The sequence below is a fragment of the Triturus cristatus genome, chromosome 2_1 (assembly GCF_964204655.1).
Source record: "Triturus cristatus chromosome 2_1, aTriCri1.1, whole genome shotgun sequence".
NCBI classification, from domain to species: domain Eukaryota; kingdom Metazoa; phylum Chordata; class Amphibia; order Caudata; family Salamandridae; genus Triturus; species Triturus cristatus.
In genome coordinates, this window is record NC_140581.1 from 907,333,023 (window position 1) to 907,355,245 (window position 22,223).

General features: G+C 42.5%; 1 protein-coding gene across 1 annotated transcript in view; it reads left to right on the top strand.

Moving 5' to 3' along the window:
- Nucleotides 1-22,223, top strand: part of LOC146866082 (uncharacterized) — a 666,825-nt gene that overhangs the window by 575,761 nt on the left and 68,841 nt on the right. Inside the window, exons 11-12 of the mRNA XM_085633172.1 lie at nt 1,022-1,211; nt 15,238-15,365. Coding sequence (XP_085489298.1) covers nt 1,022-1,211; nt 15,238-15,365 — 318 coding nt within the window. The remainder of the gene's footprint in view (nt 1-1,021; nt 1,212-15,237; nt 15,366-22,223) is intronic.

The window sequence follows — 22,223 nt, forward strand, 5'->3', positions numbered from 1 at the left end:
CACAGAGCTAAAGCACCAAAAAATGAAATGCGGCACCACCTGCAGTCACTACTAAACAAAAGTAAGGCACACAGTGCCCCAACAGCCCCCAGTACAGTACATGAAACCCAGAGACCAGTCACAGTGATGTAGCCTTATCTAAGGTCACAATGCTGCTGTCACCAGCATGACAGCAGCGTCATGATTGGTCAGAGCGGCCTGGTTCGGCACTCAGACAGGGAGTGGGAGACTGTGTATGTTCTCAACCGGCTGTGCAATACAGCCGGTTGGGGAAATACTGAGTGCGCATGACTGTTTGGCCGGCCCAAGACGGGCTGGCCAAACCGTCATGTGTATTTAGAAAGCATCCACCACTACTCCCTCTGCTCTGTGGGCACCCCACCCCACCCCACCCCACACTTAAACAGAGCCCGTACGGAAACATAAAATGAAAATAGCATGGTGTTATTATCATTCATTTGTCCTGTAGGGCAACATTCCTCTGCCTTAGCACCACTGAGGAGAACCCACTCTGTCAGTTCTAAATGAGATCGCAAGTCTCTCAATTGCTTGCATATTTGTACGTTCTTTTGAAATGTTCACAGCACAGGCTAGATTTCTTTTTATATGTCCTACTTGCATCTGCAGTTTAGCTCTATTATATTGTGATATCCGTTTCTCCTTATGCTAACTCTGCTTTGCGTATTCAACTGTTTATTTTTATTTTTATACAGCGTTTACTTTGTGTACGATGAAGTGGTAGAGTAAGTAAGTAAGATATTCTGCACCCTCAGTGGAAGGTGTCATCTATGCTAATTTGACTCTGTGCTAATATACACATTTAACATTTCATGGTGATCTTATTCAGAATATAAAATAGCACACATATTCGATTCACGTTAGGAGCTATCCCAGCACCTTTTAACTATGTTCTACTATTGTGCATAGGATGTTTTGCAACCTCTCCCCCCAGAAATGGGTGCATATTTCCAACTTCTAGGTACAATCTGATGCCTTGTAATAATGACTTTCTCTTTTACAGTCTCAACAAATTAGAAGTTTTTGGCTGCCATGCTTTAACACCGCAGTGTATAAACTCCACTGCTGCAGATTGCATCCATCTGAAGACCCTGAACATTGGCAGAATCCCTAAAGTAACCGATGCCTGCCTAACAAAAATAGCCTCTGCTTTGAAAGAACTGACCATGCTGAATGTAACAGGGCTCAATGTGGTAAGTCAATACTTTCATTCGTATGCGTCAAAAAACACAGTCAATGGAGATTATTTCAAACTTGTAGAGGTGTATATTTTTCTGGATCTCTTTTGATGAGAAAGTGAAGATTTTTCTGCTGCATATGCAGGCACGTAACATTCATGAAAAACAGATTCCATGAGAGAATCTATATTTGCAGGCAGTGGTCAATTAAGCATTCTGTCTTTCTAAAATCGTAAAACAAATCTCCCACCCAAATCTTCTCACAGTTGGATCCCTGCTAGCCGTATGTGCTCATCAGATTTAATTTTTCTTTTTTCAGTCTATCAGTTAATCCCTGCATCACTTGCTGAGACAAGGAACAGTCACTGACTACCTACCTGATAAATGTAATGATAAAATTGCTTTGATCTCAGCTAATCTCACCCAAGCTGCAGCCCCACTAAAGGACTTCTGGCCCCGGAACCCAATCAGCTTCTTTTGTACATGCTATCTCAATTTCAGAGCTTATCATCACGAAGATCGTCAATGACCCCAGAACCCAATCAGATTCTCTTGTACATGTTTTCTCCATTTCAGAGCCTTTCATCACTAAAATCATGAGTCACCTAAATTCCTCAGCTTGCCATTGGATCCATGCAATACAAACAATATCAAACTCCTTCAGACTGCCATCATCCCAGTTATTAAAAGAACCATTAATGCCGGGGGTGATCCACAATCAACAAAATCATGGCTCTGTAACATCAATGCTAAGGAATACAAATATTGGAATATAACCATCATAGTCTTTTCATTTGGCTTAAGATCTCCTGTGAACTCTGGGAGCAGTGGCTGAATATCAGTGGTTCAGATCCTCCTTATCAATTTTTTCACACAGCAGGTGAAACCCGGTATGTTATTTTCATTTTTTTTAAATATATTTTAATTAAGTCAGATTTAGTCAGATCACATACCATTGGCAAATCAATGAGCACATTACATTTTAAACAATCGTTATTTTCATTCAACATAGATGGTGTAACAGATGAGCAGGAAGAAAGAAAAATAAAAGTCCAGAAATTCAATCAATGATAGGTATAATAACAAATACGCAAGGGGCAAGCAGGAATAAAGCATCCAAAGAAAAGATAAGTACATTCCATTTACAAAAATTCACAAGAATTAATTAGCATTAGTCTACAGATCCCAATTAAACTGCACCCATAATCTGTCAAACCTCCTAAGGGACCAAACACTCCTTACTATGTTCAAAGCCTGTTCTGAATGATGTATTTGCCGGGATGGTTGCACATCACTTCGGCAGGGACTACTGAGACCCAAGATCTGCCAATACAGAGTCTAGCAAATACTATAAGTATAGATAGCAGCCGTCTTAGCCCAATGTTGAACTCCATTCTGTATCCCAACATTATTTCCATAGGAGTTTATTGGAGTCTATATCCTAGAGTTGCCGTAGGAAGCTGCAACACCTCGTCTGTGAATACCTTAAGGGTGGGGCATGCATATAGCATATGAAGAATGTCTGCTGCTTGACGTCTACATTTGGGACAGCTAGTATTGCCTGGGTAAAGGTTCACACCCCATCTCATGGGTTTTTCTGGCATGTAGTATAACATGCAAACAGTCTTAAATTGTTGCAGTTTTAACTGAACAGAATGCAAAATGCCCTCAACCGTCTCAAAAGCCCAATATATTTCTGATGGTAACACCTTCTGAGAGAGCATTTTGCACCTTTAGCTGCCAGGCGAAGGCTGTTATCACTCCCATGATCACAAAACCCTTGGTAGGAAATGATGATCAGTGATTTTCGACTAGCTTTAAGGATGTTTGTAAAAATAAATGGGGCTTTCAAATCAATTGTCGCGTTGCCTTCAGTGTAAAAGTAATCGCTCAACTGTAAATATTTTAACAAGCACTGGCATAGCCAATAGGTCTCGCTTTTGGGACCTTATAAGTATTTAGTTATGCAACTGTTGCATGGCTAAACACTTATAAGGTCCCAAAGGCGAGACCTATTGGCTATGCCAATGCTTGTTTTCTTTCTAATCGCGGCACCGGTGCTTTACTTTTAACATTAAAAGTAAAGCGCGGGTGCCGCGAGTATAGCAAAAGTAAAGAAATAGATGTTTGTTTCTATTTCTTTACTTTTGCTATAATCGCGGCACCGGCGCATTACTTTTAATGTTAAAAGTAAAGCACCGGTGCCGCGATTAGCAAGCTAAAAATGCTACCGCCGGCATGTGCGCGAGTGGTGCGCGCCCAGCAGTAATCACGCCAAATGGCTCCTCTGCTGAAGCACGCGCCCGCGCACATGCACTGCAAGCTGTAGCCGGCGGTAGCATTTTTTAAAGCCCTTACTAAAGTCTCTCCGAGCAGCGCATGCGCACTGACTCAGTGAGACCTAAAAAGGGATAACAAGGAAGGTCAAACTCAGTTTGTAACTGAGAAAAAGTACAAAAGACGTTCACATCAAATAGCTGCCCTACCATCAGTACGCCAGATCTGTGCCATAATTTACAAGCACAATCATGAAACACCCCAGCAAAAGCTGGGTTGTTCCAGAGCGGTGTTTTCTCATTGATTAACTTTATAGAGCATTTGGCACAGTTTTCTCATCAGATAGTTGCTCTTTGAGAAATAAACTTAAACCTTACCCGCTTGTATTAATTGGGGTCTGTTATTCTGTAGAAGAAGAGCCTACTCTCTGAACTCATTGCCAAATAGTAGCCAAATGCAGATGAGTCTGGTTCTACTGGAGCAAGGAAACGGTATCAGATGGAGGGTAAAAGCTGCCCAAAAATATAGTTCAAAATCTGGAAAGTGCATCCCTCCATGCCTATACGGTAATTTTAGCAAACTTATAGAATGCCTTGCACGCCTATACACACAAATAAAACTACTTAAAGTCCCTTCTAACTTCTTAAAAAACACATTTGGAACCCTTAATGGTACAGCCCCCAAAAAATACAAACATTTTGAAAGAATATACATTTTTATAACATTACAGCGACCTGAAATGGTTATAGGAAACCTGTTACAGAACCGCAGTTTTAAAATAACAGACTGAAGCAGGGGCTTGTAGTTAAATTTAAAGATCTTATCTATCTTAGCACTTAATTGTACTCCCAGATAAGTAGCTGTAGTTCCCACCCCTGGTATTGGTGTAACTGGTTCATTATTCAACAACAGATAAGTTTTAGCAATTTATTTATTTTCAAGCTTGTAGAGCGCAAAGCTACCTCCAGCGGAGGTGTCCCGGCGCTAATTTATAACTGCAAACGACCCAAATTTCTCAGTCTCCTCTACTATATAGTTCATAGCAGTTCGTGGTTCATCAGAAAATATTGCCACATCATCGGCATATGCACTAACCTTGAATTTGCATTAAACTGAAACCATAGGCTTAATTCCAGCATTCTTCTGCAGTGATTGGAGGAAAGGCTTTAAGTACAGTGCAAAGAACAGAGGGAAGAGAGGGCACCCTGCTGTGTACCCTGCTGAATCTTAAAAGGCGGTGAGGATATGCCTGCATAAAACAGCTTAGAAGACGAAGAGCTATACAAAGCCTGTACCCATTTGCAAAATCATTCACCAAACCTGAAAGCCCTCCTTAAACTCCATAGACATTCCCAAGCTACTTGATCAAAAGCCTTCTATGCATCTAATAAAATCATAGGAAAGTGTTGTACCCATTCTCTCTGCTACATCAGAAGCTCCGACTGCAGTGTTAATATGAATTGTAATATCCCTGTCTGGAATAAAGCCATGCTGTTGCTTGGATATTAAATCTGGTAAAAGAGGGTCAAGCAGCATAGTTAAAACTTTGGCCAAGATTTTAGCATCAGCATTGATAAGAGAGATGGGTCTATACGAACCATCTCCTCTGGTGGTTTGCCCTTCTTTATAAATATTGATATATTGGTCATATTCCAGGTGTCCAGAACTTTGCCGACCTAATCAATGTACTACGTTACCCTTTGAAGTGGTGGAATTCTGCTATCCTTAAATATCTTATAAAATTCCAAGGGGTTGAATCATCGCCTGCCTATAATGGCAGCCTCTATTATCCCAGCAGTGATATCCATCTGTGTCAATGCTGATGGCAATCCCTTTACCAACTTGCTATCTTCGACGTAAATTGCTACTTCCTTCATACAAGAAATTTGAGGTTGTCTATATAGTTCTTTATAAAATAGAGAAAACTGTTCAGAAATGGCTTGAGGGAGTGTATAAACCGAATAATCACTACCTTTGATGCCCTGGATCATGCACCTGGCCTTTCTATTTGAGATCTGATGAGCCAGTACTTAACCAACCTGATCCCTATATTCATACTGAGGAGATTTATTTTTAGCCTAAGTAGCCACAATTTTCTCCATTTGAATTCATTGAGATTGCCTAATAATTTCCTGGGTATGAAGTGCTCACTCGTCAGGATGCCCTGCCCTAATAGCTGCTGCGTGAAATAAATTCAATTGTAAATTTTCCTGGGCCAGCTGATTAACACAATTTTGCATATCCTTATTTTGTGTATTAATAAACTATGTTGTAATGTAGGCTTTAAATTTATCCCACACCACCAAAGGTGAAGCAATCTCAAGTTATCCTCCAAAGATCCCGTGAGAGAACGTTCCAAAACCTTACTGTATTCTAAATTAGTGAGACGTGTCTATGAAACGAAAAGTGGCGCCTTTGGACCCAACCCCTAACAAGTTTATGCATAATATAAAAGATTTATGGTCCAATGAAACCTTAGAGCATACCTCCATCTCGACTTCCTCGAGTATCCCCCATTTAATAAATTTCATGTCAATCGAGAATAGTGCTTGTGCGGGGATGAATAATACGTGCACCCTGGTAGAGTAGGATACAGTGCCGTCCAGGCATCGGTAAGCCAGTGTAATTGAGGGAGTTCAAAAACAGAAGCCCTCGTCTTCACCATTCGTGGAGTGACAAGATGCTTGGTTGAGTCTAAAGCATAGTCAATCACACAGTTAAAATACCCCATTACCAGCATTTCAACGACCAATCCAGTAATTCCAAACAGAGCTCATTCAACATCTCAGGATTCTCAACGTTTGGCCCATAAACTGCACAAATTACAAATTTCTGACCATTTATCAAAAGTTCAGCAATCACCCATCTGACCCTAGCATCAGATGCATCCCTCAGATTCTTATACTTCAAGCTGTTTGCTACCAATAGATCAACCCCTTGAATAGGAACAGTCTGTGACGTGTTTATCAACAGATTATAGCCATGCTGTTTATATAGATGTCTATCTTTATAAGCCAAATTTGTATCTGTTAGCACAATTAAATATGGGTTATATATTTTAATCTCCCACCATACCAATTGTTGCTTATTGGAGGAATTAGAGCCAGATACGTTCTGACACATACACTTTAGTCTAATAATTATTACGTTAGCTCTATTCTTAACCATCCCACCCTGCCCTCGGAAATCATGCCTTTTTATACCTCCATCAATTTGTGATACACCCTTCCGCATCTTTGGGTTGTAGATGTTTGAAACAGCCCCAAGAGATCACCACCCCATGCCCCCCGAGCACCCGCCAACCACCCAGTTTACCCTTTGAAACAATAATAAGAAAAAACGGAGTACAGAAATAAAGCAACCCAGTAAGCAGTGCACAAATAGCTATTCAAATCTCAATCACTTGATAATCCATTTAATATTGCTGAGGGCTGTCATTGCATCCTGTTCCGTAAAACACATCTGAATCTACCCATTATGAATTACTTTGAGCCTTGCCGGTTCCTGTAAAAAGACTTGTGCCCAAACCGCCTTTAGGGGATCAATGAGTTAGCATAGATTCCATCACCTATCCATTGTAATTTTACTGAGATCTGAACAGACAAATATCAACATGCCATCCACTGCCACTGGCTTTCATCGAAATTGCCAGTCTCAGCAAAAATTTGCATATGTACACTAGGATTGGGGGAAGATGTACAGAACGTGAAGTAGAAAAATACCGATTGCTATCCAGATTTAAGGGTAGCCTATGTGCCCGTTGAATCTGTAAGTCCATGTACCACCAGTCCATGAGGTCAGGAAAGGCTTTCCCAAACAGGTGCACTATGTCATCCCCCGCTTTCTCTTCCGGAATGCCAAACCATCACAGATTGTTCCTTCTCTAGCGATTTTCAAGATCTTTAACCTTAGACTGCACCAAAGCCAGCCGATGTTCATGATGTTCAACAGATTTAGCAGTGGCTGATCCAACTTCTTCTCCATCCGCAACCTTTTCTGTTGTTCTACCACTTCTGTGGACAGAGCAGTTACTTTGCTAGCGACCTCTGCTATTGACTGATGAATTGTCACACTGTCAGCTCTAACTTGCGCATAGTGCTGCTGCGCCTCTGCTCGCTGGACCTGCAAAAGCTGTCGGGCTGCCGAAAGAGATGGTTCCTGAGCTTCATTACTAGCTGAAGAATCTTCTAGCTCTCCAGAACTGGAGAAACTAGAGGAATGACTACCAACAGAGCTGAGGCGAGTATCCTGGGAAGGGCCAGCATCTGATCCGGGCATACCAACTGATGCTAACTCCACACCTTGCGTCCTTCCCCCTTTAGCTGGCAGCTGAACCTCTATGCTGGCAGTAGACAAGCAAGATACTATTGCTTTTACTTCACCCTTTGACATTACCCAGTCTCGCAGTGGGCCCCTTCAGTGCTCCATTCTGATTTTTGGAATTGCCCCGGTTGGTTGAATACCATCACCTTGTTGATTGTGTACTTGCCTCCTCGGCACCAGAACTACCTCCTCCACCTGATACTGAGGCTACTACTGCTGCAATAACAAAGTGTTATTTATTACATTGTTATCAAGTATTTGCGGTATCATGGTAGAGCCTACAGTTTCCATCTCTATTGCACCAGGATTTCCCTCCAGTAGTGCAGCAGGTAAACCGGGGGTACTTGCAGTCTTGTCCACCACATCCACTGGAGCTGAAGCCTCTGCAATTCCCTGAAACTTCCAAAAATTCGACTGAGCTTCAACCTCCTGAGACTTGTAAGATGTGAGCTGTAAAATGTTGCTACAGTATTTCAGTACAGAAGCTATTGACACGCCGCCTCCTGTTACAACGTTGCTTTTCATGTGCTGTGTTGCAGCAGATATTGCTGGTGAAGCAATCTTTCCAGTGGGGGCCGCTGCCATTAAAACATCCACCAGTGAAATCTCTTCCCCAGCAGCCAGAGTCTCCCTAATACATGCTTGCAACATGCTGGCCATTGTGCTTCCTCCCACCTACTTCAGAATCAGCCATCCAACTTGAGAGGCCCTGCATTCCATAGTATCGAGTGACGAATGAAGTGCACCACCGGCTGCCTCCAGTTGGATCATTTCAGAACACGTACGCGCGCTGCTCTGTGAGCTCCATGCCCCCCTTGGAGCACACTGGATCGCAGTGGCACCATGCTCCTACCAGAAAACCAGAGCCCGTTCCGGGATCCTCCATTTACAGTCCGCGGGAGGAAGTGGGTAAGTGCTGTATAATATTGGCGGCTCAAGGAACAAAGCTGCCACATAAGTGAGACCACCTAGTAGTCTCTGAACCTTAATACCGGGCATCCCTGTAACAACCGGGCAGCTTCTCACTTGGCGGTTAGCTAAGGTTTGTGAAGGGAGGTGGGAGGAGATGGACCTAGAGTTAAAGACATAGAACCACCACTTGCCGCTCTAATTGAGTTACAAATGAACTGGGGGAAGGCCCCTGTCCTTTCGGGTTCAGGCAGTTGGAACACCATACTTTTTGCCTTCATGGTTTGAGGCTGACTTCAGAAAATACCGTAAATGCGTGAAGATCATCCTCTTCCATCAGTCTTGACAGCTGTGACTCACTGTAAGTCTCTAAGTCTACTTTGCCTTTCACTAATACTCTAACCCATCTCATGCATGTACAACAAGCTCTCTGAAACTATGGTTTAGTTGCAAAAGCACTATTCAAAAGAAGAAAATACAATATTGAAAGATAAATACCAATCTAAAGCTGCTGGTGGATGCAAGTGTGTTGTGAAGTGACACTGTTGATGTCTTTGAATCAGCTCATCCTTGAGATTTGTGATTATTAAACAGTATACCATGAAGTTTGATCGCCTCATGAATATGTTTCACCTCAACAACATAGTAATCTTCATCAGTATTTTCAAAGAGTACTAAAAGGCAAGAACCTTATGCCCAAGGCCTCAAAACAAGTTGATATTGAAGACAGAGACAAGTGCAGATAAGCAAACATCAACAAAGTTAAGAGGTGTTTTTTTTATAGTGAGCTCTTTAGGTGTTGTGCATGAAGATATGTTTTATATAGCATTTAACAAGGGTGCCTCTGAAACTGGATGCACAACAGTTCCTCCAATTGTAATACTTGTTACATTGAGTGGTGTGGTGCCCTTCCAAGGGGTATGAAGTGAAAGTTACTGAATGACTCAAAGAAGTGTCCTTTATTACACTTTTGTCTACCATAATTTAACAAGTTTCATGGGTTTGAAATCTGGACACCTAAGTGAACAGAATAACAGCACAATAAAGTGATTTGCCTTGGATCATGTAGCATGGTTATTAGCATGGTGGTCTTCCCCCAAACATTTTGCCTACTTACCTCAATTTTTGTGCTGAAATTAGTTTTTGTTGGCCTTAGGACTCTACCACTGGCAACCAGGGCTAAAGTGCTTGTGCTCACTCCCCTAAACAGTTTGATTGGCTTCCTCCTAATTGGCATATTTAATTTATGTATAAATCCATTGTAGAGTGGTATACCATAATCCCATGAATCCAATTGGCCGCACTCTGCTCGTCTTACCAGCAAGTTGCCCCAAGGAACTGTGGTCCATGTAGTGGCGACGGCGAGTACGCCTGTGCCAAAGTGTTCGAAGAAAGTAAGTGTCGCATTAGCCATCCCTGGACACGTGTTTTGAGGTAGTTGCCTCTCGTCAGCAGGGAGTAGGTGAGTGTATGGGGGTGCCGCGTAGACTGCCAAAAAAGTATTAACAGGTAAAGTACCACTCATGGCGCGCAGGTGCTGGTCCAGGGCTCGTCAGCCCAATGGCTCAAGGGAGCCTTAATACAACAAATCCAATTGGCCGCACTCTGCTCGTCTTACCAGCAAGATGCCCCAAGGAACTGTGGTCCATGTAGTGGCGACGGCGAGTACGCCTGTGCCAAAGTGTTCGAAGAAAATAAGTGTTTCATTAACCATCCCTGGACACGTGTTTCGAGGTAGTTGCCCCTGTCAGCAGGGAGTAGGTGAGTGTATGGGGGTGCCGCGTAGACTGCCAAAAAAGTATTAACAGGTAAAGTACCACTCATGGCGCGCAGGTGCTGGACCAGGGCTCGTCAGCCCAATGGCTCAAGGGAGCCTTAATACAACAAATCCAATTGGCCGCACTCTGCTCGTCTTACCAGCAAGTTGCCCCAAGGAACTGTGGTCCATGTAGTGGCGACGGCAAGTACGCCTGTGCCAAAGTGTTCGAAGAAAGTAAGTGTTGCATTAGCCATCCCTGGACACGTGTTTCGAGGTAGTTGCCTCTCGTCAGCAGGGAGTAGGTGAGTGTATGGGGGTGCCGCGTAGACTGCCAAACAAGTATTAACAGGTAAAGTACCACTCATGGCACGCAGGTGCTGGTCCAGGGCTCGTCAGCCCAATGGCTCAAGGGAGCCTTAATACAACAAATCCAATTGGCCGCACTCTGCTCGTCTTACCAGCAAGTTGCTCCAAGGAACTGTGGTCCATGTAGTGGCGACGGCGAGTACGCCTGTGCCAAAGTGTTCGAAGAAAGTAAGTGTTGCATTAGCCATCCCTGGACACGTGTTTCGAGGTAGTTGCCTCTCATCAGCAGGGAGTAGGTGAGTGTATGGGGGTGCCGCGTAGACTGCCAAAAAAGTATTAACAGGTAAAGTACCACTCATGGCGCGCAGGTGCTGGTCCAGAGCTCGTCAGCCCAATGGCTCAAGGGAGCCTTAATACAACGAATCCAATTGGCCGCACTGTCCTCTTCTTACCAGCAAGTTGCCCCAAGGAACTGTGGTCCATGTAGTGGCGACGGTGAGTACGCCTGTGCCAAAGTGTTCGAAGAAAGTAAGTGTCGCATTAGCCATCCCTGGACACGCGTTTCGAGGTAGTTGCGTCTCGTCAGCAGGGAGTAGGTGAGTGTATGGGGGTGCCGCGTAGACTGCCAAAAAAGTATTAACAGGTAAAGTACCACTCATGGCGCGCAGGTGCTGGTCCAGGGCTCGTCAGCCCAATGGCTCAAGGGAGCCTAAATATAACAAATCCAATTGGCCGCACTCTGCTCGTCTTACCAGCAAGTTGCCCCAAGGAACTGTGGTCCATGTAGTGGCGACGGCGAGTACGCCTGTGCCAAAGTGTTTGAAGAAAGTAAGTGTCGCATTAGCCATCCCTGGACACGCGTTTCGAGGTAGTTGCCTCTCATCAGCAGGGAGTAGGTGAGTGTATGGGGGTGCCGCGTAGACTGCCAAAAAAGTATTAACAGGTAAAGTACCACTCATGGTGTGCAGGTGCTGGTCCAGGGCTCGTCAGCCCAATGGCTCAAGGGAGCCTTAATATAACAAATCCAATTGGCCGCACTCTGGATTTGTTATATTAAGGCTCCCTTGAGCCATTGGGCTGACGAGCCCTGGACCAGCACCTGCGCGCCATGAGTGGTACTTTACCTGTTAATACTTTTTTGGCAGTCTACGGGGCACCCCCATACACTCACCTACTCCCTGCTGACGAGAGGCAACTACCTCGAAACGCGTGTCCAGGGATGGCTAATGCGACACTTACTTTCTTCGAACACTTTGGCACAGGCGTACTCGCCGTCGCCACTACATGGACCACAGTTCCTTGGGGCAACTTGCTGGTAAGACGAGCAGAGTAGGGCCAATTGGATTTGTTATATTAAGGCTCCCTTGAGCCATTGGGCTGACGAGCCCTGGACCAGCACCTGCGCGCCATGAGTGGTACTTTACCTGTTAATACTTTTTTGGCAGTCTACGCGGCACCCCCATACACTCACCTACTCCCTGCTGACGAGAGGCAACTACCTTGAAACGCGTGTCCAGGGATGGCTAATGCGACACTTACTTTCTTCGAACACTTTGGCACAGGCGTACTCGCCGTCGCCACTACATGGACCACAGTTCCTTGGGGCAACTTGGTGGTAAGACGAGCAGAGTGCGGCCAATAGGATTTGTTATATTAAGGCTCCCTTGAGCCATTGGGCTGACGAGCCCTGGACCAGCACCTGCGCGCCATGAGTGGTACTTTACCTGTTAATACTTTTTTGGCAGTCTACGCGGCACCCCCATACACTCACCTACTCCCTGCTGACGAGAGGCAACTACTTCGAAACGCGTGTCCAGGGATGGCTAATGCGACACTTACTTTCTTCGAACACTTTGGCACAGGCGTACTCGCCGTCGCCACTACATGGACCACAGTTCCTTGGGGCAACTTGCTGGTAAGACGAGCAGAGTGCGGCCAATTGGATTTGTTATATTAAGGCTCCCTTGAGCCATTGGGCTGACGAGCCCTGGACCAGCACCTGCGCGCCATGAGTGGTACTTTACCTGTTAATACTTTTTTGGCAGTCTACGCGGCACCCCCATACACTCACCTACTCCCTGCTGACGAGAGGCAACTACCTTGAAACGCGTGTCCAGGGATGGCTAATGCAACACTTACTTTCTTCGAACACTTTGGCACAGGCGTACTCGCCGTCGCCACTACATGGACCACAGTTCCTTGGGGCAACTTGGTGGTAAGACGAGCAGAGTGCGGCCAATAGGATTTGTTATATTAAGGCTCCCTTGAGCCATTGGGCTGACGAGCCCTGGACCAGCACCTGCGCGCCATGAGTGGTACTTTACCTGTTAATACTTTTTTGGCAGTCTACGCGGCACCCCCATACACTCACCTACTCCCTGCTGACGAGAGGCAACTACCTCGAAACGCGTGTCCAGGGATGGCTAATGCGACACTTACTTTCTTCGAACACTTTGGCACAGGCGTACTCGCCGTCGCCACTACATGGACCACAGTTCCTTGGGGCAACTTGCTGGTAAGACGAGCAGAGTGCGGCCAATTGGATTTGTCATAATCCCATGATCTGTAAATTAAATGCTACAAGTGGGCCTGCAGCACATATTCTGCCACCCATGTAAGTAGCACCTTAAAACATGTCCAAGGTCTGCTACTGCACTCTGAATGCAGTTTTCAGTTGGCAGTTTGACTTGGCATTTTATATAACCCAGTGCCACGCCTTAAACTCCCCTTTCATTGCCTATACATCGCCACTAATGTAGGCCCTAGGTAGTCCATAGGACAGGGTACATTGTATTTAAATGGTTGGACATGTACTTTTTAGTTTTACATGTCTTGTTGGTGAAAAACACCTAAATTCGTTTCTCACTGCTTTAAGGCCTACCTGTCCCATAAGATAGCATTGGGTTGCCTTATGATTGGGACCAGGTAGCCAGTCCGAGTTTGGTACCTTTGTAATTGTTATTAAAAATCCTCTTTAATGGTAAAGTCAGATTGTTTATTGTTTATTACAATTCTGAAAATGCCACATTTAGAAAGTGGACATTTTCCTGCCCTTAGCCCTTTTGTGCTTGCAGCCTGTCTTAGGTCACATGACTGGGTGTAGCAGACAATTAGACTTTGTGAATTTCCCCACAAAAAGGGGTTAGAAGTGTCTTAATGGGCCATCTGCTGGCAAGATGAGGGATGTGGAGCTGAGCACAGCCCCACTTACAACTGGAACGGGTGTAATCTGCCTTCACACACCGGACCTCTCACATCCACATTGTCACTGCAGCCAGCTTGGAGCCAGGGCAGGAAGTCAGGAAATTCCATGCACCTCAAAGAACCTTTCTAGCAGCTTCTCCCACCTTCCAGAGGAAAACCACTAGGGTATAAAAATAGGACATTCAGACCCACACCTCGGTTCACTCCTGGACCTGCAAGGATGAGATTGCCTTAAATACAGATATATGTTCACATATATTTCTATATAATGCTAATATTCATATGTGGGTGTTGTGTTTTGCTATATTGACTGCTGAATTTGCTAGAACACAACAGACATCAAACTTTGAGTGCAATTTTATCAGTTAAATAAATGTGGAAATAGACCATGTTGCCACTCTATTTATTCTTGAAACACAAATAAATGTGGATAAATACCAATAAGATGCCATAAAATAAATATGGATAAATACAGATGGAATTAAAAAAAAAACCATAAAACTGGAAGCTCTACTTATAAGTTTCTTCACGTATAATGTAGAAAAGGCCTATTTGATAAAAATAAGTTAACATAATCATGCCCAAATGTGAAAAGAAAATGTTTTGGTCTATTATACATTTTTATAAATAAAATGTGTGTTTTTCACATTTCAGTGTGTAACTGAGCACAGAAATGGCTGAAAGGTACACTATTTTAAGTAAATGTGAGGAAATCGGGATTACAATTTAAAGTGGATTTGGAGAGTAAACAAATTATGCTTGGTGTATTGTTTTTAAACAGTAAAACTTGAGGTTCAAAGCATTTTTGCATCCTGAAAGTTTCCTTTGCCCAGCTTCAAAGCACATACTCAATGTTTGCAGTTCTTTAGGTCAGAGACAGATTAATTGGGTCACTTCTCAGATAAAACACTCAAAGATATTCCTCTAGTGGGCCAAATATGAGGATGCTACCAGCGAGAAGGAGAGTTTAAAAATCACCCTGAGGTCAGGTTACACACCCAGAGTATTTGTAAATGCAAGCAGCTGGAGTACAATACACAAGGTGACACCTCTTGGCCATAAGTGATGGAAATGGAGTTCCCTCTCTAAAAGTTTCTCTAAAAATAGAGCTGGCACACCTTTCACCAGCTTCAGCTCATCACTTGATAGGCGTTTTCTCTGAGGTTGTCTATGATGTGTATAATCTCTCTGTCTTACTGGAGTTTAAGGCAGTAAAAACCGAACACCATTGATTTTGTCACTGCTTCTTTGCCTTTTTTCTAGGTTAGAGATCGTGTTGTCCATCATATTGTGAAGCAATGTCCAAAACTAGAAGGACTGACCATCAGCTCGTGCTCCCAAGTGACTGATGTAAGCCTGGTAGAGATAAGCACTTATCTGCCCACAGTTCGGTGAGTTATTTATAAAATGCAAATATAAACATAATTTCCATCAAGGGGGAAAATGTGGAACGTATCATGCACGTGCCCAATTTTATTTTTGAATACCCGCAATACACAAGGTGCACATTGTTAGTGGGTAGTGTTTGCTGTAAACATGTATGTGAAGCCTTACTAACACAGGGCACACAACTAATCAGACTCCACTTTTCATATTTCTAAGGTCATTATTATGAGTAGCATTGAGTTCTGCGATAGTAACATTTGTTATTAACTCGGCTATGAAACCCCAATAGGGCAATAGCAAGCACCAATGGAAAACAATGGCATTACTAATATCCTGATAAGTTTTTTAAGCGCTTTAGTCAAATTCAATGCTCACAAAAAGTAACAATATCATTTTTACTTATTTTTTCTTATAGGTGTAAATTTTCACTATAACATTTAAAAACAAGCATTGACAGTGTCAATAGGTCTCGCTTTAATGTTCTGTACTCAGAAGGGCATACAGCCCACCCTGCATTCTCCTGTCCACAACTCTAACCCTTCACTCACACAGGCATGGCCCCACCACTCATCCTACTCTCATACATCTCTCACCGTGCCTTCAAGGCGCCATTGATCAATCACATAAGCCTTTATATTGGCTAGACCTGAAAACAGAACAACGCTAATGTGTTATGTCCCACTAGAAATACCTCCTAAAACGTAGCTAAACTCAATAGTTTTACATGAGCTTGCGAGTTAGCCTTGTTTTACCTGGTTTCCCTGCAACCAGAACACTTCTATGCTGAAGATCATGCCATTGCCCTTTGATTTAGAGGGCTTCAACTTCATTTTTCAGTAATCACTGACTGCTACTTTCTGCAGTTGGCATAACACAAACTTTTGGGGCACCCCTGCATATTGTGGTGTGGTGCTACCGTGTCACCCATATCTTACTGATATTCCTTGGCCTTGGTCTTCTAGGGGGTTCCTCTGCACCACAGGGTCTTCAGGGGTCTGAGTTATGTCCCTTGGCCTTTTCGAGGTGTCCCACTTCCTTGTGGCTTGTTGAAGTGAAGATGCAGACAAAGTAATAGAAATATACTTCCACTTTATCCTATCCAGCTGTAAACAGAAGATCCCTTGCCCGTTCTTCTATCCACTGTAACTGTCTTTCTTAGATTCTGGTGACCTCACAACCACTGGTCACTGTGCCAAACAAGAACAACATACAGAAACCAAACTGAGGTGGAAGGCCCTTCTTAGACTACACAATACCCATTACAACATAAAAAATGTATTAAAGACATTACAGCATATCCCCTTTCCTTGCAATTTAAGTTTTTAAGGTATATCCTGGGGGTTCCAGCTGGCACTTCAGTTTTTAACTGCCATAGTGAGCTCGGAGTCGTCTATATTTCTGACTTCATTAAAATCCAACCAATCTTGTTATGGCACAGAATCTGGACTTCAGTTAGCACCGGCTTAAATAGGGACATTATAATGGACGCCATGAGTTTGGATAATGCGGACAAAATACCCTGGCTCAAGTATGTCAAAAAGTTCATGCATGATATTGGTCGCCCAGACTTTTATTTTTTACCTGAAAATATGAATTCTTTTAATCGAAAGGACCTCAAAAAAACGTGCATGACTCACTTAGAAGAAGTCAGGCTAGCCCAAGAATTGAATAAAATCACGGTGATTAATCACCAAATTATTACTGTAACATGCGAGATCCAACCATACCTAGCATGGGTTGCAGGAGGGTATGACAGATATTTGCTATCCAGATTTAGATTTGGGTCTTTTTATCTCCTTACCACCCACCCTAAAACTAATGATTGGTCGAGGGAACTTTGCTGCTGCCCATGTGACAATATTTCACCGCAATCTACTATACATGTTATTTTATTTTGTAAATTTTATATTAATGAAAGGCGCAAATGGTTGATTCCCTTTTTAAAACAAGGTGGATGGAGGCAATGCCGCCCTGCACTTATGTATTTACAGAAGCTGGAAAACTGTTATTGCATTGGTTCAGTGTTGGGTTTTTTAAAGGGCGTGTTACGAGCTAGAAAATGTGCAAATAATTAAATCTTTAAATTCGACACAGGTTGGAATCAGTCAGGGCGACATTACTTGTTCATGAAACTTTCCCTCTTTTGGATCAGATGTATTTTATGAATATATTTTTATCATCTCTAACACGTTCTGTATTTACAGTATAAGGATGTATCTTATATGTAACCAATGCTTCTATTTTTAGCTGCTGTTCTTATTAATATGTTTGCTTTTATGATTTTAATTTTCAAAAATTGAATAAAGCTTGGTTTGATTTGATTTGATTTGAACTAAACAATATAGATGTAACATGCTATATAATACAAACTCACAACACCACTCCCAAAATAACTGACCACGGCAAGAAAATGTTTGTAAAGAGCAGACTATATATTATGTAATTATTATTACAAAGCATATCTGTACCATTTTAATTCATCACAAAATCTCTAAACCTAGTTGGCAGCCGATGTTCCCCATGACCATTTCCCCATAAATCCATGACAGAATTTTAAACTTCCTGCACTCGCTTCCATTGCTTTCCACCAGCCATCTCATTCACACCCCGTTCTATGATGTCATTATGTTTGACCGTGTCTCTATCCTCCATTAACATAAATTCACTGCAATGTCTACTAATGTTTACATTCTCCTCCCTAGATCTTAGATACTGATCTTTATTATGATTCTTACAAAATACAGCCACCCTCCTTTTATTCCATTTGTAACCATTCTTAAGTACTACATGCAATCTAGACACAGGCTTCACTAGTCACTCAACACTACTCTTTCACAGTTTGATTTTCACTAAATCTCCTTCAGAAACCCTTATCCCATTCAATTAATCTCTTATCATATTCATCTTTCCCCAGTTCTACATCCACTAAGGCATCACATTCATTTAGGTTCTCCTCCTCTCATCCTCACAAATGGCAACTCACCAGTAACTCCATTCTTTGTGGTATTGTATGCCCAAACCATTTCTTCTACAGCACTCTTAACTTCTTTCCTTCCATTCACAGCCATTTTAAGTGCCTTTGACCATCCTATCAGCTCGTTCCACTAAAACATTGCCTTGGGAAATATACAATTCAGTGCACACCTTTCTAACACATGTCTTTTCAAAATCTCCTGCATCATAGTGGATTTCAGTCCGTCAGAATACTTTATTCAGTTAGTAAAACCATAAAAGTACATACAATATAAACAAATACATTTAACATCATCATAAATAATTCTACTAAAAACCTGTTAAAAAAGGCACAGCATATATAAATTAAAAACAAAGCGTGCATATCAAACATTGTCAGAATATTTAAACAACATGTCTCTTACTCAGCCTGACAGCAGCATAGTGGTTGTGAATTGAGTCCTATTGTCCATCACAATTTCTCCCAGATATCCTTCTCTCCTGAAAAGTTCCTTAAAAATCTCAATGACTTTTTCAGTGGTGATAATCTTCACAAACTTCACATCCATCCGCCTTGGAAATACGTCCACCATGGCAAAATGCTCTTTTCCTGATAAATAATCCATAGGACTGATGAGAGCAACACAACATTTTACCCATGCCCCATTATAATCAGTTACAGTACCCATTGTCTCACCACCCACCTTTTAAGTGTTTGTCACTCTCCTTACACTCGTCACATCTTTCTACTCTTTTTTTGACTTCGTCATCCATACTTGGCAACCAAACGTTTTCCTTCACCTGTCTTTTGGTAAGTGTCTGTAAAATGTCCTTCATGTGCTAAATGTATCATTTTTTTCCTTGTCCCTTCCGGGGGTATGTACCTATCCCCTCTCATACCCACCATATCTGATGCCCCCAAAGACAATTCATCCTGAACTTTAACACATCTCTGCAAAGGAATACACAAACCTGCTTCTCTTTTCCATTTTTCATGAGCAATAACCATCAAACTCTGAAAAACATCATCACTCTGTGCAGACCTTTCCCTTTCCCTCTTTGTAATGTTTAGTTTAATACATTTATAAAGCGCTTGGTTACACCACATCGGTGTGTCCCCGCGCTGTGACACCGGAGAGAGAAAGAAAAGAGAGGAGCGCTAGCTAAGAGTTTATGAGAGATCCGCCTGGCTATATAACCATGTCTTGAGCTGTTTGCGGAAGTGACCTTCGGAAGTCTCTGTTCTCAGAGTTATTGGCAGAGTATTCCAGGTTTTAGCCGTTAGATATCTGAAGGAGCGAGCTCCTAGTCTGGCTTTATATATCCTGGGTACTTTAACCAAGGCCATATCCGAGGATCGCAAAGTCCGCCCAGGTTAGCATCCTGTTCACCTTTTAAAGCATCATCAAAATTTGCAACCACACTCTCTTAACACTTCACATCACCCTCCATGTGAAAGGAAGGCTTGACAAGCAGTCAGCTTGCATGTTCTTCCAACCAACTACATATTACATTTTACACTTGAACTCTTGTAAACAAGATACAAATCCCGCTACTCTTGCTGAAACTTTCCTTGTCCTTCCGGGTTGTAACACACTGATCAAAGGTTTATGATCCATATGCAATGTGAAATATCTCCCCCACAAATAAGTATGAAAGCATTTTTGCTGCTCATTCCGCCACCGGAGCTTCACGCTCAAACACTGCATAATGGCATTCATTGAAACTTAATGATCAAGATGCAAATGCAACAGGTTTTTCACTTCCCTCATTATGTTGTGACAAAATTACCGCGACCTGTGAGCACTATCATCCACCATTAATATATTAGTACAGTTTGGATCAAACAAAGTCAATATTTGTATGTTACTAATCTACGGTTTGATAATCAGTCAGTCAGTCAAATTCACTTTATTCGGTTAATTAAAACCATAAAAGCATACTACATAAGACACATTAAATACTACAGATACACTAGCTATATTAAAAATGTCCCAAACATTAGTCAGCATCTGTAAATATATAAAAGCAGGTCTAGCCTGTAAAAATACTTTGCCCCTTAAAATAGGTAAAATGAACCGATTCCGGATATGCATAAAGTGCTCACAGAATAAAACAAAGTGCAATGAGTCCTGAGTTGAAAAACTATCACACGTACAAACACCCAGGTCCTCAATCTTTTTCCATCCCTTTGGTTCTGCAAGAAGTAGATGTAAATGATTACATCTAAACCTCACTAGAAGGAAACAATGGTGTTGATTAGTTACTATATTAAGGTAAGGTTCCATAGTACATGAAGTGGATAACAATTGATGAGTCCGCACTAGAGGCTTTTTCAATTCCGTGGCTTCTCTATTTGTCTGCGACACCTGTAGATACATATTTTTAGCCCAAATCAAATCCACCTTTAGCAGCTTCTCTGGAAAGTTAAACAGCTCTGGCCTTCCTAAATAAGTGGCGAGCCTTTTCACATAGCTCAACCAGGGGATACTGCTTGCATGATCAAGTGCAAGGCAATCCCGAATAATTCACGATTCATCCCTAGATCCGGGTTTATTCAAATACCTAGCCACTTTAATAAAGATGGCACGCCGATTAGGTCTGACATAAAACCTAACCTGCTTTCTTGGTGGATTATGTAAGAAGATGTTGACTGTGGAACAGCTAACAAGTTTCTTAGGAATTTATTTTTAACTATTTGGATATCCCTAACTTCTCTGTATCCCCAAAGTTCAGAGCCATAGCTTGCTATGGTGATACAATTGGCCCTGTATATATTTAACATTGCTTGCATTGGCTTTGCCCCTAATCTGCGAGCAAAGTCAAGGACTGCCAGGGTAGATCTAGCCATTACATTTCTGTTTGCTTTCATTTGTGGTATCCACGTACCCCTTTCATCAAATAAACCCCCTAAATATGTAAACGAGGTCACCCGTGATATTACGTTGCCTTCACAAAAAAGAATCTTGGGTTTCTTAGGCTTAAGACCAAAAATCATTGAATGGGATTTCGAAAAATTAACATCAATGTCCAATGACTTCATAAAATCAGCAAAGGTAGTTAAAAGATGCTGTAGGCCAATTGCTGTTCGAGCTATCAAGATGGCATAATCCGCGTATAGGAGAGCCGGAATTAACCGCTCCCCCTCACGTAGGATGTCCCTACTCGCCCCCATTAAAACTGAATCAAGGTTGTTAATATATAAAGTGAATAAAAGTGGGGCCAGAATACAACCCTGTCTGACACCTTTAATGATACAGATGCCTCGTGTAATGTTGCCTTTTTGGTCAAATCTCACTGTGACTGTAAGGTCCTTATGCAAGTCAGCCAGAAAGTTTATGATATTCTTGTCCAAACCTAATTTTAATAACAAGTGCCATAGTTTGGATCTATTCACTCGTTCAAAGGCCGAGGAAAGGTCCATGAAGGCCAAATGAAGTGAACCTTTCTTCGCGATCGTGTACTTCCCGGCCAATAAAACATTTTTCGGGGACACTGGTCCATGGGTCCTCTCCCCTTTCTGAACCCATACTGTAGATTTGAGAGGATATTGGTGTCGTTCAACCAGTCAGTGAGTTTGCCAAGGACAACTCTTCCTAAAACCTTCACTGCAGAATCTATCAGTGAAATTGGCCTATAACATCGAGGAACTCCTCTATTTCCCTTTTTGAAGACCAAGACTATAACTGACTGGGACCAAGATTTTGGCAGACCAAATTTACAGGCCGTGGTAAAAACATTTGCTAATAAATTAGACCATAATAATACATTCGTTTTAAAAAGATCCGCTGGGACACCTTCCGGTCCAGGTGCTTTATTGCTTGACATCTGGTGTATGGCCACCGCTACTTCCTTATCAGTGAACACTAAAGTGCAGTCCTAAACTACATATGGTGTACTTGGGGATCCAA